This window comes from Salminus brasiliensis, chromosome 24 (assembly GCF_030463535.1).
Source record: "Salminus brasiliensis chromosome 24, fSalBra1.hap2, whole genome shotgun sequence".
In the NCBI taxonomy this organism is placed as follows: Eukaryota; Metazoa; Chordata; class Actinopteri; order Characiformes; family Bryconidae; genus Salminus; species Salminus brasiliensis.
This window is the reverse complement of record NC_132901.1, coordinates 18531383-18547898: the sequence shown is the minus strand read 5'-3', so window position 1 is coordinate 18547898 and position 16516 is coordinate 18531383. Positions and strand designations below refer to the sequence as shown.

Below are 16516 nucleotides of genomic sequence, written 5' to 3'. Positions count from 1 at the left end.
CTATGGGTTGGGTTTTGCCTTGTTGTTTGTTTATTTATTTGTTTGTTTGTTTGTTTTTGTGCAGTCAGCTTAAACAGAACATTACGGCACATACCCCAACTCCACATCTGTGTTTACTAGCCTCTACATCAGTGGGTTACTTGATTGCTGTGGAGGGAATACCCAGTGGTTGTCTGATGTGTTTGCATAATGCATGCTGGGTATTGCAGTGAGAGATCATTAATGGACCAAAAACACAAAAAGGGGATAAAGCTGAGAATTCTGTCAAACTGATGAGACTGAGGGATTCGATGCTACACTACAGATATTACACAACATGACAAATAACACCAAGTGGAGTTATGCCATAACTTAATTTTGGGAGAGGGAGCACACCCCAAAGTCTCTCTCTCTCCTCTCAATCGTCTTACCCTTTATATACCCTGCTTCCAACCATGTGTCCAACCATGTGTCCAGCAAACTTCACACCTACCTCCTACCACCTCCATCTCTAATTTTTCTTCCATCAATCACTCAGAAATGGTGGCGGCTTCACAAGCTAACCACAGAAAAGCCGACCTGGACGAAGTCCGTCCTCCCATTCCACCTCAGGGCCTGGACTGCACTAGCAAGATGCTAGTTTTAGGCCTGAACGCCCCTTTCTAGCAATCCTACCAGCAGTTCTCTCAGAGAGTTCCCCTGGTTTTCCAGTGCCTTTATAAAGCTGTATATATTTCTGCCATTTAGAACCATGTAGGATTCTGTTTTTGTGTTTGAGTGTGGTCCATAACCGCTGCAGCCGAGAGACTGACAGACAGACATGGAGCTGAAGATAAAGCCAGAGATTTGGATTGAGTGTGTAATCCGCATTGCTGTATTAGGACCATTAATCCAGTGAAATGTCCCCTGAGGCTTTTGGAAGCTGCTCGATTAGGCCCACAGGGTTCCCTCCATGTTCACTCGTAGAGGCAGGTGCTGTTGTTGGTAAGAAAGATGGGGTCCGCTGACCAGTCTAAAGTAGATCAAATCAAGTCAAATCCTCTTAAAACATGAGTGAATGAAATGTCCCCGTTTAACATGCTTTACAGCAGACAGGTTCGAACCGCTTTACAGGGGTGAGTATAAAAGCACTGAAGGCCTCTTATCTCCTCTTATCTGACGTGATCTTTACTGTAGAGTAATGACTGGAGACTGGAGACTGGAACGCCCCCTGTACTAATTATAGTAGTATGATTGAGTATGCTGGTGTTCAGTGTCGCCGATGGACACACACACACTTTAGTGTGACTTTATACCTGTGTCCTCTATTGGGAGGCTATTGGGGGCGGGGAGAGAAAGAGAGAGATAATGAAAGGTACTTGGAGAAAAAGAGAGAGAGAGAGAGAGAGAGAGAGAGAGAGAGAGAGAGAGAGAGAGAGAGAGGAAATTGTAGGTGGGGAGACGGAGAGAAAGTGGAAAAGAGATAAAAAGAGAGAGAGAACAAAGGAGAGAAAAAAAGAGAGGCAGGTGATAAGAAGAGAGAGGGAGGGAGATAGAGAGAGGGAGAAAGAGAGAGAGAGAGAGAGAGAGAGATGATGGGATGAGACAGGCGCTGAGGACAGAGAGGGAGAGAAACAGAAAGAGAGAAAGGTGAATGGAGTGAAAGGATCTTGGTGCCAGCGACCACAGGACGCCTTCTGAAGTCTTGTGGAATCCAATCCTCGAATGTTCTGGTGGCACAGGGGGGACCTACTCAATGCTAGGCAGCTGGTTTTAATGTTATGGCTGATGTAAAGAATGTATTAGATCATCCTACAATCTTTTACCCGTTTGATGCTTGAGATTGACTGTGTACATGTCTCTCTCTCTCTCTCTCTCTCTGACAGCCTGTACCGCTCTCATAAAACACAGCAGGCTACGGGCCGCGTCTCTTATCTCATTAAAAGCTGGTCTCCTGTGAGACCCCGACTCTCTTCCTCATTCACTCCACAGCTCATTGATCACCTCTCGCTCTCTCTTGATCAATGGCAATTAAAGCGAGGAGGCGCACTTTAATCGCACAGCGGGCGTCTCTAAACTGGGCCACCTTGACCTTGAGCGACCTTGAAATGAATGACAGGGCCTGAGAAAAAGGAGATGTAATTGATGGATGAGGGGCGGACATGCAGTTGAGGCTGGCCACCCGGTGAGCTTTATGACCGTCTGCAGTGTCCTGTCAATGATGGTCCAGTACTTTATCAATAGCTACTTTAACCCCCTTAAAGGGCCGATATCTTGTATTCCACTTATCCAGGGTATCAACTGTGTGGGTTTTTGTGCCAAGAACAGTTTGGGTTGGAGGTTGTTTGTTGACTGTTATTAAATGTAACTTTTATTTATGGCTTAGAAACTGGATCAGATGCTCTACTAGGAATTGTTTGACATGTGCTATGAATTATTCTACAAGCGCTATGAATTTTTCAGCAAACAACAGCCGCTGTTACTTATTCAGTAACCAATGTTTTGAATTGTTTTGTTACCACTATGGGATACAGTAACCGTAGAAATTATTCAATAGTCGCTATGAATAATTCAGTAACTACTATGGATTATACAGTATCCACTATGAATTATTCAGTAGCTTCTATGAAAAAAGTTTCCACTATCCGTTCTTTGGTTTTCATTATGAATTATTTAGAAACTACTATGGATAATTCAATACATGCTATAAATTATTCTGTATGTACTATGGATTATTCAGTATCCACGATGAATTATTCACTATCCACTATGAATTATTCAGTATTCACTATGAATTATTCAGTACATGCTATAAATTATTTTGTATCTACTATGAATTATTCAGTATCCATTATGAATTATTCAGTACATGCTATACATTATTTTGTATCTACTATGACTTTTTCAGTATCCATTATGAATTATTCAGTATCCATTATGAATTATTCAGTACATGCTATAAATTATTTTGTATCTACTATGACTTTTTCAGTATCCATTATGAATTATTCAGTATCCATTATGAATTATTCAGTACATGCTATAAATTATTTTGTATCTACTATGACTTTTTCAGTATCCATTATGAATTATTCAGTATCCATTATGAATTATTCAGTACATGCTATAAATTATTTTGTGTCTACTATGGATTATTTAGTAGCTACCATGAATGAAATGTTGTTTCCACTATCCATTATTCTGTAAGATAAATTCTATGAATTATTCAGTAACTACTATTGATTATTGAGGATCTACTATGATCTTTTCAGTATCTACAATAAATTATTCAGTAAATATGATTAATTATTTATTAAGTAACCACTATGAATTTTTCAACAACCATTATGAGATACAGTATTTAGTTGCCAAAATGAATTATTCAATAACCACTATGAATTATTTAGTATATACTATGAGTTAATATACATAAGTACTATCCTATTGTTTCATATGCTGAATTTATAGCAAATGTATATGTAAATGAGTTCTGTTCTGATTGGTTGCCCTGTGTTATAATTCAGAGTGAAATAGTTCTTACAACTTTAGTGACAGTGGGCGGAGCTGAACTGCCGTAGGTTAGAGAGGTGGATATATGTAAATGTGTTCTTTCTTAGTGACATCACAACCATGGAAACCTAAAACCAGGCTAATTTGCATGGATGTCTGTAATAGTGTTTATAAACAACATGATACAAACCCTTTAATTCCCCCAGAAATCTGCACTTTTTATGGTCAAAAGGGTAGTTACTTTAATTGCTGTGTGTGTGTGTGTGTCTGTGTGTGTGTGTGTGTTTTGATTGTATCAGTAATAGGAAAGCAGTGGGGTGCGATTAGTTGGATTTTGTACATGGCTGCCTCTGTCCTTTCTCTGATTGGTCACACTTTCATATCCAGAGCAAACTCTCGCTCTCTTGTTACACTGATAATTCCTATCCCATCTTCCCTTCCCAAACCACTGCTTTTACTGCTGACATTCACACACTCACACTCCTTTCAGCACACACACACTCACACGCTCAAATACCATTTATTCCCCTTCATTAGCCACATGCTAACTGTCCAATCGGTCGATAATGATCTGGGTGTGTGCGTGTTATGGGATTTGAGGCAATGACATTATTATGACTTTGAGCATATCTGGATATGCCTTTAATAATGAGGGCTGAAACCTGTATGACCCCCCCCCCCCCCGAGTTTCTGTTGTTTTCTAAAGTTTTCTATTTATTTCTGGTTTAGAAATGGGATAAATGATATACTATAAATTACTCAGTATCTACTATGAATTAATCAATATTAATTATCAATTATAACTATTAATTATTCAGTGGCCACTATGAGTTATTCAGGTTCAAAGATGAATTATTTAGCATCTATTTTTCATGCTGTATCTACTGTACATTATTGAACAACCATGGTGCATTTTTTACTAACTACTACACATTGTTCAACAACCATGATAAATTTTTTTGTAACCATTTTAGAATTCACTTTCCTATATTTATTATTCAGTAAGCAGCAAAATTATTAAGTATGTACTATTTGTATATGTTTTAGCATCTGTTATTTATTATTCAGTAATCATTTTAAGGTTTCTAGTAACTACTGTGAATTGTTCAGTATCTACTATGAATTGTGTCTACTATTATTAATTTAGTATGAATTATTACACAACCACTATTAACGATTTAGTATCTAATATGAATTATTCAGTGTCTACTGTGAATTATTAAATAACCATTATGCATTATTCTATCACTATGAATTATTCATTATCTAAAATGAATGATTGAGTAACCACTATGAATTATTGTGTTACCACTATGTATTATTCTGTTATCAGTATGAATTATTTAAAATCTATTATTAATTATTAAATGACCTCTATTAATTATTCTGTTGCCACTATGAATTATTCAGTGTTCATTATTCATTTTTAAATAACCACTATGCATTATCCAGTATCTACTATGAATGATTAAATAACCACTATGAATTATTCTGTTACCACAATGAATTAGTCAGTGTCTATGATGAATGATTAAATAACCACTATAAATTATTCTGTTACCACAATGAATTAGTCAGTGTCTATGATGAATGATTAAATAACCACTATGAATTATTGTGTTACCACCATGCATTATTCTATCACTATGAATTATTCAGTAACTACTATGAATTATTGATTAAAATGTGTGTGGTCCTTTTTTCAGGTGTAATAACAGAACCCAGTGTGCGGTGGTTGCTGGACCGGATGCTTTTCCTGACCCCTGCCCTGGAACCTACAAATACCTGGAGGTTCAGTACGAGTGTGTCCCATACAGTATGTATCAATTCATATTTTATTGCACACATGCACACTTTTTCTCTTTTAGGCACGCAGGAAAACAACCCCCACCCCCCGCACACACACTCATATTTACTTTGAGAAAACTATGTGAGTTGTCCTTTGCAAACACCAGTAGAAATATCTGTAGCTTTAGTTAAGATGTAGCGTCTGCTTTGATTTATTTCTGTTCTCATATTTCAGCAGATAAAATTCTCTCACCGATATTCAACTCATAAATTCTCAGCTTTGTGTGTGTGTGTGTGTGTGTGTGTGTGTATGTGTGTGTGTATATAAAGTCCACAAAGTCCACAATGGCCAGGGTCCCTTAAGCGGATCCATATGATAAAGTAGCTAAGTGCTATAGTGTGTCAAAATGACTAAGTTGCCAGATAGGCAGCGATAGGGGCTGGCTGTGATAGATTTGCTGTAATGTTATCTTCGGCCAGCAGGTATATTTCTCCTGCTGGAATACAGAACGTGATGCTTTCCTTACCTTCACGCTCAACAGCCTTAATGCAGCGGTGACCTACACTAGATGTCCAAATGTCCTTACGAATGCATTCGGCTACTTGAGCATGAACCTGTTGAGCACCATGCCTGCACTAATGCCAGGCGTGGGCTAGTGGGGTATAAAGCCACCCAGCATTGAGCTGTGGAGCAGTGGAACTGTGTTCTGGGGAATGATGGAGGGTGTTCCATTCAATACTTTTAAGCTGGGGATGAGTTGGTGAGGGTGGTGATGATCCAACGCACTGAGCATAATCAAATGAAATCAGTGAAGTCTATTAGAAGCCCAGGCCTTTCCTGGAAAGTAGAGACAGTTACTCCAACAAAAGCAGGATAAGATTTTTTTATACCCTTGACTTCTGGAAAATCAATGAATGAGCAGGTGTCCTAATACTTTTGTCCATATAGTGTAAGCTAAGTGTATGCTGTTTTTGTTTTGGGGGGGGGGGGCTGAAATGGCAATAAACGTTAGCTTTGGTTGACTTAATTATGCAGTGTGAACTGAATTCACAGCAGAACAACAAGAACTGCAAAAACTTGTCTAAAGATTAAGCCTGAAAGACAGGAATTTCATTTGTAGGAATACCTGGAAAGGAGCTATCAGATAATTGAAATCTCGCACTCCTTCCTCCTCCCTGTCCGTTATCTTTGTTCTCTCGGAACATTTGAAGGGTGTAAATTTCAAATCTTCTAATCTGCCCATCGACAGCTAATTAATAAAGCCGTCAATTAGGACATCGCAAACATGCTAACGAGCTTGATGGCGCTAATTCTCCAGCCCGATCCGGCTTAGTCTCCTCGGAATTCCCTGCAGTGATATGAACTATCAAAGCGTTGTGTGTGTTTGCGTGCGTGAGTGTGTGTGTTCGTGTGTGGGTGCTCATTTGACGGCTCCACCTCAGTACACATTAACGCTGTCACACTCAATCAGAATGGACGACAGGAAGGAGTGATTGCGGATAGGGGGAAGGCGGATGGATGGATGACAAAACAGAGGCAGAGATGGATGGACAGATACAGAGATGAAGAGGGCGAGAGAGAGAGAGAGGGAGATTAGAGGTGGAGGGGTAGCAGTGGGAAGAGACAGACGTGCGTTCTTTCAGCAGATAATTGAGGCAGGTGCCGTGAGGGGACGGGGTGGGGGTTAGATTAATGTCTGATAACGCAATGTTGTGGAAGCAGAACAGTGGGATGTTGAAGTGGAAAGTATTTGTGGAATGCTGAATAAGTGGATTAGAGGAATGTTGTTGCAGTAGAGAAGTGGAAGATTGTAGAAACGGAAAAGCAGAATGCTGTAGAAATGGGATGGCGGAGTGTTGTGGAAGTGCAAAAGTGGCATATTGTGAAAAGGGACATACAGAAATGTTTTCGAAGCAGAATCATGGAATGTAGATGTGGAATAAAGGGAATTCTGTATTACTGAAATGGTGAAATGTTAAATAAGTGAAATAGTGGAAATTTGAATAATGTCAATACAGAAGCAGAACTTTACTAAAGTGGAATAGTGCATTGGTTTTGCAACTTTTGCAACTGGTCGTCTTTAACGTTCCTAAATTCAGCCATGTTACACTGCTGAGTTCTCTTCACTGGCTTCCTGTAGCTGCTGCCCGCATCAGATTCAAAACCCTGACTCTGGCCTACAAAGCCAAGACTGGACCAGCCCCTCCGTACTTGATGGCAGTGGTCAAAAGCCGATCCACACCCAGAGCCCTTCGAGCTTCAAGTACGGTTCGGCTCGACCCGACATGCCTCAAAATTCACGGAAGACAAGCGTCCAGGCTTTTTTCTGTCCTGCACCAAAGTGATGGAACGAGCTTCCCCTGGGTGTCCGAACATCAGAGTCACTCACTGTCTTTAAACGCAGACTGAAGACCCACCTCTTCTGAAAGTACTTGGGCGAATAGTAGAGTACTATGGTCACCTTATTGACTTGTGTTTAGTAATGTCTAAAGCTTAGAGGTATCTTTGAATTATTAGTCTATTCTAACTAGCTGAGGTTTTCTTGAGTAAATAGTGAAGCACTTTTGTAAGTCGCTCTGGATAAGAGCGTCTGCTAAATGCCATAAATGTAAATGTAGATAAAATGGTAGAATGCTATAAAAGGGGGTTAGTGGAATGTCAAGGACGTGAAGTATTGGAATTTTCTGATGTGAAATAGTGGTATAAAAGTATAAAGTAAGTGAGTATAAAGTAAAGTAAGTATAAAAGTGGAAAGTTGCAGAAATGCAAAGGAAGCATGTGGTGAAAGGGACATGTTTTAGAGGTGGAATCATGGAATGTGGAAGTGGGATAATGGAATATCAAGATAAGGGTATTAATGAAAGGGCAGAATGTTTCATATGTGGAATAGTAGAAGGTCCTACCAGTGGAGTAGTGGAACTTTGTAGGAATGGAAAAGCAGAATACTGTAGAAATGGGATGGTGGAATGTTGTGGAAGTGGAGTATTGTGTTTCACATGGGAAATAGTGGAATGGTCCAGAAGTGCAAAGATGGCATGTTGTGGAAAGGGAAACACTGAAAAGATTTAGAAGCAGAATCATAGCAGAATCATCATCAGAGGAATAGTGAAATATCAAAAGTCAGAATTGGCAAAAAATGGAAAAGTTCTTCCAGAGGAGTAGTCACACTATATATTAGTGGAACTGTACAATTCTGTAGAAGTGGGACAGTGGAATGTGATGGAAGTGGAGTATTGGAAGGTTGTAGATGTGATAGTAATAGTGCAGTCCTTTAGAAGGGGATTAGTGGAACGTTGCAGATGTGTAAAGATGGCATGTTGTAGAAAGGGAAATACTGGATCGTTTCAGAAGCAGAATCATGGAATGCAGATGTGGAATAATGGAATATCAAAAGTCAAATAAGGGAGAACACTAAGGAGGTGGGATAGTGGAATGTCATGGAAGTGAAGTATTGGAAGGTTTTAGATGTGATATTAATAGTGACAGTGCAGTCATGTGGAAGTTGATTAGTGGAATGTTGCAGAAGTGCAAAGGTATGCTACCTTGGAACATTTCAGAAGCAGCAATGGAATATAGCGGAACCGCAATAGTGAAATCTAGAAGCGGGATATTTAAATATCATAAAAGTCCAATAGTTAAATGATCTATTAATGAAATGACTGAAACGAATGCTAAATGTGTGGAATAGTACAGCACTCAGTGGAGTAGTGGAACCTTGCATCCGTGGAATAGTACAGCGCTTCAGAAGTGGGAAGAGGAATGTGACGGAGGTGGAGTATTGGAATGTTTAGATCTAATATTAATAGCAATACTGCAGTCCTGTAGCAGTGGATAAGTGGAATGTTGCAGAAGCTCAAATGGGAAATTTGAAAGAGCCGTGGTGGAATGTTTTAGAAGCTGAAGAGTGGAAGTGTAGAAGTGGGATAATGGAATGCCATAAAAGTACAATAGAGGAATGTTATAAAAGTAAAACAGTGGAATATTTTAGTCATGGTAGTGGGATATTTTTATAAAAACGGGGAAATAGCACAAGCAGAAAGGGATTAGGCAATTTTGAAGTGGACGTGCTCTAGCGGGATGCTTCAGGAGGAATAGTGGAATGTTCATGAAGCTCTATATGGTGACAGGCAGTAATAAAGTGAGCAGTCATCCACAGCAAAATCTCCTCACAGGTAAAAGAAGCTCTCTATTAAGACATTGATGAGATCTCTCTCTCTTTCTCTCTCTCTCTCTCTCTCTCTCTCTCTCTCTCTCTCTCTCTCTCTCTCTCTCTTCCTCTCTCTGTCTCACACACACTCTATCTCTCTCGCTCTGCCCCCCCCTTGCTGTAACATCAGTATTCTAGTCTGAAAGGTGCTCTGTCAAAAAAGTAACAGCTGCCTCCATTCTCAAAAAGGCAGAGAGATAGAAAAGAGAGCAAGAGACTGGGTGAAAGAGAGAGAGAGAGAGAGAGAGAGAGAGAGAGAGAGAGAGGTAGGGAGAGAGGGAGAGAGAGACTGGGAAACAGGGTGTGTGTATATGAGACGTCGGACACACATGCTAGGTTAGGCTTCAAGACGTTTATCATGTGAAGAACACACACACACACACACACACACACACACACACACACACACACACACACATTGCTCTCACCATCTGTATTCAGAAGGAAGAAAAGGGAAGTGAAGTGCCATCAGTCTAACAAATAGACTTATCCAGGACATGCAAGTGTGTCTGTGTGTCTGTTTTGTCACGCAGCATTATGTGCAAGTATAGGTGTGTGTGTGTGTGGGTGTTTGCTGCCCAGTAGTGAGCAGTGTCATTACTAGGTGACCACTGTGATGCTTTAACTCTGCAGGTATTGTGAAGTTAGTAAAGTAGACCCTTCAACAGAGGGTTCTGCAGGGGTCTTTAGTAAACACACAGCGGTTCTATAGAAAACCATGACAACACAAATAATCTGTCTATCATGCAGTTGGCTTGCTGAGTATCTATCTATATATCTATCTGTCTGTATGTCTGTCTGTCTATCTATCTGTCTGTCTGTCTGTCTATCTGTTTATCTATCTGTCTATCTGTCTGTTCCTCTGTCTATCGATCTATATATCTATCTGTCTGTCTCTCTGTCTTTGTCTGTCTATCTGTCTATAAATCTATATATATGTCTGTCTGGCTCTTTGTCTATTAATCTAAATATATGTCTGTCTGGCTCTCTATCTTTCTGTCGCTCTGCCTATCAATCTATACATTTGTCTACCTGTCTGTCTGTCGGTCTCTGTCTATCTATCTATCTATCTGTCTGTCTGTCTGTCTATCTATCTATCTATCTATCTATCTATTTGTCTGTCTGTCTATTAGTCTGTCTGTCTGTCTATCTATCTATCTATCTATCTATCTATTTGTCTGTCTGTCTATTAGTCTGTCTGTCTGTCTATCTATCTATCTATCTATCTATCTATCTATCTATCTATGTATTTGTCTGTCTGTCTATTAGTCTGTCTGTCTGTCTTCTCCTGTACTTTTTTTCTGTATTCTCTAGAGCTCTTTACCAGTACTCAGAACCATGCTGGAATTCAGATTTCTTTAGAAGCTCCCATTCTTTCACTTGTGTGTGTAAAGGCAGGCTGCACGGCTAGGTGCTTGATTTTATAAACACAAGGCAATGGGACTGAGTGAAACACCTGAATTCAATGATTAAGAGGTGTGTCCCAATACTTTTTTCGCAAAAGTGTTTATCAGAGTCCTTCTGTATCCTGGCTATTCTCTGTTTTCTGTTTTGAACATTGTCCAACATCTTGCTTCTTTCTCCCGTTGAGCACAAACACATTTCCAGGCACATACGCTGCAATTATTGACAGCATGTTTACAGCCATTCGTTCAATCCGGAGCTGGTTATGTTTAGTGCATGATGTCAGCTGGAAAATAACCCCAATTCCATGTATTAAGTACTTCACTCTCTGTCCTGTTTTTTTTTTTTTTTTTCCGTCTCTCTTTGTTTCATGTTCTCTCTCTCTCTCTCTCTCTCTCTCTCTCTCTCTCTCTCTGTCTCTCTCTCTCTCTCTCTCTCTCTCTCCTCTCTCTCTCTCTCTCTCTCTGTCTCTCCATGTTGTTTCCTCCTTGGCTACATTCCATTCCCCTAGCTTTAGCAATTAGAGCTGTTTTCGCATGCTGTTGCCTTGGAAAAATCTGCTGACCTCAATGTATACAGCATAATTAATTCTGAAATGATGCATAATTACACGCTGCTTTTGGGGAGCCTTTGTTGTACCTTTTTCTCTCGTTCTTTATTTCGTCTTCTTCTACCTTTCATGTCGGCGATGCCTCGGAAAGCAAACGCCGGAAAATTAGAAGGAAAGAGTGAAGGAACGAAAAAATAACAGAATGAAAGAGTGAGAGGAAAGGATCCGTGCCCTCCTGCAGACCTGAGGTTCAGGATGAGGTGCTGCGACGGCTTTAGCTTAGCCGTGAACATGTAAGGTTGAAGGTTCAGTGATTTTACTGGTAAAATCTAACCCCCTGGCTGCTCAACCGTTTCCACCTGGGCTAGAAAGCCTGTATACGATCTAGCTAGCCTACTGTGCTAATGGTAAGCGATAACACAGTTCAATGTGTAGCATACTATGCTAGTGGTAGTTCCTAACACACCTACTTAGCATACTGTGCTAGTTCCTAACATACCTATTTAGCATACTATGCTAGTCGTAGTTCCTAACATACCTATTTAGCATACTGAGCTGGTGATAGTTCCTAACACACCTACTTAGCATACTGAGCTAGTGGTAGTTCCTAACACACCTACTTAGCATACTGAGCTAGTTCCTAACATACCTATTTAGCATACTATGCTAGTCGTAGTTCCTAACATACCTATTTAGCATACTGAGCTGGTGATAGTTCCTAACATACCTACTTAGCAAACTGCTAGTTCCTAACATACCTATTTAGCAAACTGCTAGTTCCTAACATACCTATTTAGCATACTGAGCTAGTAGTAGTTCCTAACATACCTAATTAGCATACTATGATAGTGGAAGTATCTTACATACCTACTTAGCATACTGTGCTAGTCGTAGTTCATAACATACCTACTTAGCATACTGTGCTAGTCGTAGTTCATAACATACCTACTTAGCATACTGTGCTAGTCGTAGTTCATAACATACCTACTTAGCATACTGTGCTAGTCGTAGTTCATAACACACCTACTTAGCATACTGAGCTAGTTCCTAACATACCTATTTAGCATACTATGCTAGTGTTAGTTCCTAACACACCTACTTAGCATACTGAGCTAGTAGTAGTTCCTAACATACCTATTTAGCATACTATGATAGTGGAAGTATCTTACATACCTACTTAGCATACTGAGCTAGTTCCTAACGTACCTATTTAGCATACTGAGCTAGCGCTAGTTCCCAATAACTGTTGAAAATATGGACACTGTGGTGTCATTCCCTGCCTTTCTAAAGAAATGAAGCTAAAACTGTCCACCATGTGGTCAAATTTGCAACCACAGTCTGTGCAATAGTCTCCCAGCGAAGAGGTCTTGACTTAAGGTCTTGACTTGATGTAAAGGTTCTCTCTATTACAAGCATGGTTCCTGCAACTGAATGCGTTCGTTAGAAGGAGTGTCCACACACATTTGGACATATAGTGTAGCATACTGTGCAAGTGGTAGTTTTTTCCTCAGTCTTCTCAGTGCCAGTGTCCAGCTTGGGTTGTAATAGCAGAGCCAATGGCCTGCACGGCATTAACAGCTTTATGAGGATAATAGAGTACGAGCTGATTGTTTTGGCAGCTCCAGCCACACCTGCTGCTTCTCTCTCTGCCTGTCTGTCTCTGTCTGTCTCTCTCTGTCTTGCAAATTCAAACCACAAATTAACATTCTTCTATAACCCTATATTTATATACACACAGTCATCTCCGAATATTATGACCACCCCTGGTTTCGAATGGACTTGGCACACTTCTCTTATAGGAGCACTTTGTAGTTCTTTAAGTACAGACTGTTTCTCTGCATACTCTGTTAGCCTCCTAATGTTTAGGACCCCACAGAACCACCACAGAGCAGGTATTATTTGGGTGATGGGTCAATCTCAGCACTGCAGTGACACTGACATGCTGGAGTGTTTAAACACTGTGTCCTCTCACTGTCCTCTCTATTAGACCCTCCTACCTAGTGGGTCCACCTTGTAGATGTAAAGTCAGAGACAGAAGCTGTGTATCTGCTGCTGCACAGTTTGTGCTGGTCATCCTCTAGTCCTTCATCACTTCTAACAGGACGCTGCTGCCCACAGGACGCTGCTTGTATCATTGTCAAAGTCTGCACTCAAGACATCATGGGTAATATCTAAAAAGCCTGTCCAGCTCTGCAGCAAGATGCTGTGATCAGAAGAAACCCAGATTTACTTGGAGCTTGGAGAAGGAAAGGAAGGTTTTATGATTCTATGTATGCCACATCATCTGTCAAACATAGTGGAGGTACTGTCATTGTATGGGCATGTATGGCTGCCAGTGGAATTGACAACTGGTGTTTATTAATGATGTGACCACTGATAGAAGTAGTCTAGTAGAAGTAGTCAGACTTCATTGACAATCATTGACTGCAAAAAAAAAAAAAAAAAAAAAAAGATGCAAAGTAAAGAAATGATTACAATAATAATGTTAATTTGTCCAATTACTTTTGAACCCGTGAAAATGACAGTGTAGAAAAATGTTTGTAATTCCTAAACAGCTAATACTGTTTTTATTAAACTTCTTAAATTAAACCTGAACGTGAATTTTGCTTCTCCTCAAATCCTTCAAAACTGCCGAAATTGTGTCACCGTCCAAATACTTATGGACCTGACTGTAAACTTCCTCCTTCGCTTTTCCTTTTTTTTTGTGTGTGTGTCCATATGCTTGTGTAATCAATCTTCCATGCATATGCTGATCCCTTTTCGTCACATTAGCCCATGATGTTTTGTAGCACCTGTGCTCCTCCACTGATCACAGCAATTGTTCATCCCTCCACGCGTTACTATGACGACGTGCCTGTCGGCCAGGGGTCATTTACTCATGGCCGATCTCTGCCAAAACGCCCCTCTGGTGCCGGGGTATCAAGGTTAACACGATTAAGAAGACCAGCTCCAGCCTCCTGTCTACTCTATGCTAATTAACACTCACTGATTGGCTGCAATAAAGTGCAGCTGGACAGCAGACCGGACCCTGGCAGGATCTGACACACGGTCAGGTGTTTGTCAGATAATGGAGATTTCAAGGATCACCTGCAACAGGAATTGATTTGAAGACTGAGCCAGAAGGCCGGTGGGAGGCGGGGGGTTTAGCTGAGCAGAGCGGAGGCTGATTTGAGCTGTTGCTGAGATTTCGACTGATGAAGATTATTAATCTAATGCCACTTAACCACATGTTTCCACTAACTGAAAAAAAGATGTTTCACAGCGATCCACCTCCACAGAACCTCCTGAGCTGTTCAGCATTCTCTCCTTCAGAGTGTTTAGAGGCTCCGGGCATGGGGATAGCAATCTAAGGCTGAGCGTATGATCAGGCGCTGGCTAGTCGTTAGCGAGATAACATAGAATTTCACTCTTCACTTCTGTTAAGGTGGGGGTCAGGAATCTCCACAGTGATCGGATGCCTTCTCGGCAGTGACAACTGGGTAACTTTAAAACCTTGTACGACACCAGCAGACTTTAAACATAGCATCATTTTTTAGGTGTAATTATGTAATTTCAGAATAAAAAAAAGGCATAATTAATGCTATTTTAATGTTATTTTAATGTAATGTTTTATTTTATGTGTTTTTTTTAGATCTTAAACACACACACACACACACACACACACATACCTATGTAGTGTGTATATGGTTTGAACCCTGTAGCTGCTTCTGTACACTGTGTAATAAATACTACTAGACGACTGGACCAATAGAAATGCTCCAATAGCAATACAAATGTGATCATCACCTACCGAACAGTGGGAAGAATCACCCTTGGCTCAGATGACAATAGCAGGACATTGTAGCGTGAACTGTATCAGGTGATGGAAGGTGTGCATTATGGAGGGTAACTGCTACACAGTGATATGTCAATTGCTCTTTGCCAGTCCCCGGAGTCTTTGTTCCCCTCTGGCATCAGTGGACCATGGTGCACCATCATTATAGCATTCGCAGTACACCTTCACTACAGCAGCTCTAGAACATCCCGCAAAATTATCAGTTTCCAAGATGCTCCCACCACTTCACCCACTGTTACAGTCATATCAGAATATTATGACCACCCATGCTTTGGATTGAACTCAGCCCGGGACGTCACAGACGCCACGTGACAGTGATTGCTGCATGTATAAATAAGCAAGCACACCAGTCAGTTGTAGCTGAGTGAAAAATGATCGCCATGGGCAAAGGACTTGAAGGGTGGCACTTATGTTTTATTGTTTCCAATATGTCCAGTTCAGTAAATAAATAGGAAATGTGGAAAATTTGCTCAGTTATTGTCACCAGAGAAGCAAAAACATTTGCACAGGCCTGCAAATAGAATAATGACAGTTTTGGGTTATTGCCAAAAAAGGTGTGTGAAATTAATCACAGTTTTGCATAAATGTCAGGCTTATTCTACACTAGATCTAGAGCTAGTCAGTTAGAACTCTAAAGTTTTATTTTATTTGTTTGTTTGTTGTTTTTTAACACTTTTATTTTCATTTTTTATTCCATCTTTTAATTAATTAATTTTATTTTTTGATACATTTCCTTGATTTATTTCCTGAAAACGTTTGAAGAAATTCCATTTTTGCCTTTTCCATTTCCCTTTTTTGTAAGGAATTTTTTTTTTTTTTCTAAAATAATTTATTTTGTTTTTGCTTTTTTTGGATTTGTTTAATATCTTTACAGCATACTGTATTCAAGAGCTTCCATAATTAATAAACTTGGAGTTTGATTACAGCATAATTCATCTCCAACTAATGTACATAGAGTTAGGCCCAGGTGTTCATTTTCAGGGTTAGCTCTTTAAGGGTTAAAAGCGGTAGCTGTCTGTTAACATCAGTTGTCTGTCTGTAAACTGTGGACAGTTCTCTCTTTCAGCGCTCACTGTAATGAGCTCCAATCAGAACGGCATATTAAAAGCAAATTGAGGTCAGTCACCCGGTGGGATGGAAAAGTGAAGCGTCTTTGTATCCGATTACGAGAAGCTTCCGGTGGCATCTCATTAAGAGTGAGCTCTCTCTGAGTTAGCGAGCGCTGCAGACCGCGAGTGACCAGTGTGGTCATTGTATTTGTTT

The 16516-nt window shown here is 40.2% G+C and overlaps 1 protein-coding gene across 14 annotated transcripts in view; it reads left to right on the top strand.

Moving 5' to 3' along the window:
• The window catches only part of LOC140547107 (adhesion G protein-coupled receptor L3), a 423620-nt gene that overhangs the window by 245074 nt on the left and 162030 nt on the right, over positions 1–16516 (top strand). For all 14 annotated transcript variants that reach the window (XM_072670638.1, XM_072670640.1, XM_072670645.1 and 11 more), the window contains one exon: positions 5175–5284. In XM_072670638.1, the coding sequence (XP_072526739.1) occupies positions 5175–5284 (110 nt within the window). The remainder of the gene's footprint in view (positions 1–5174; positions 5285–16516) is intronic.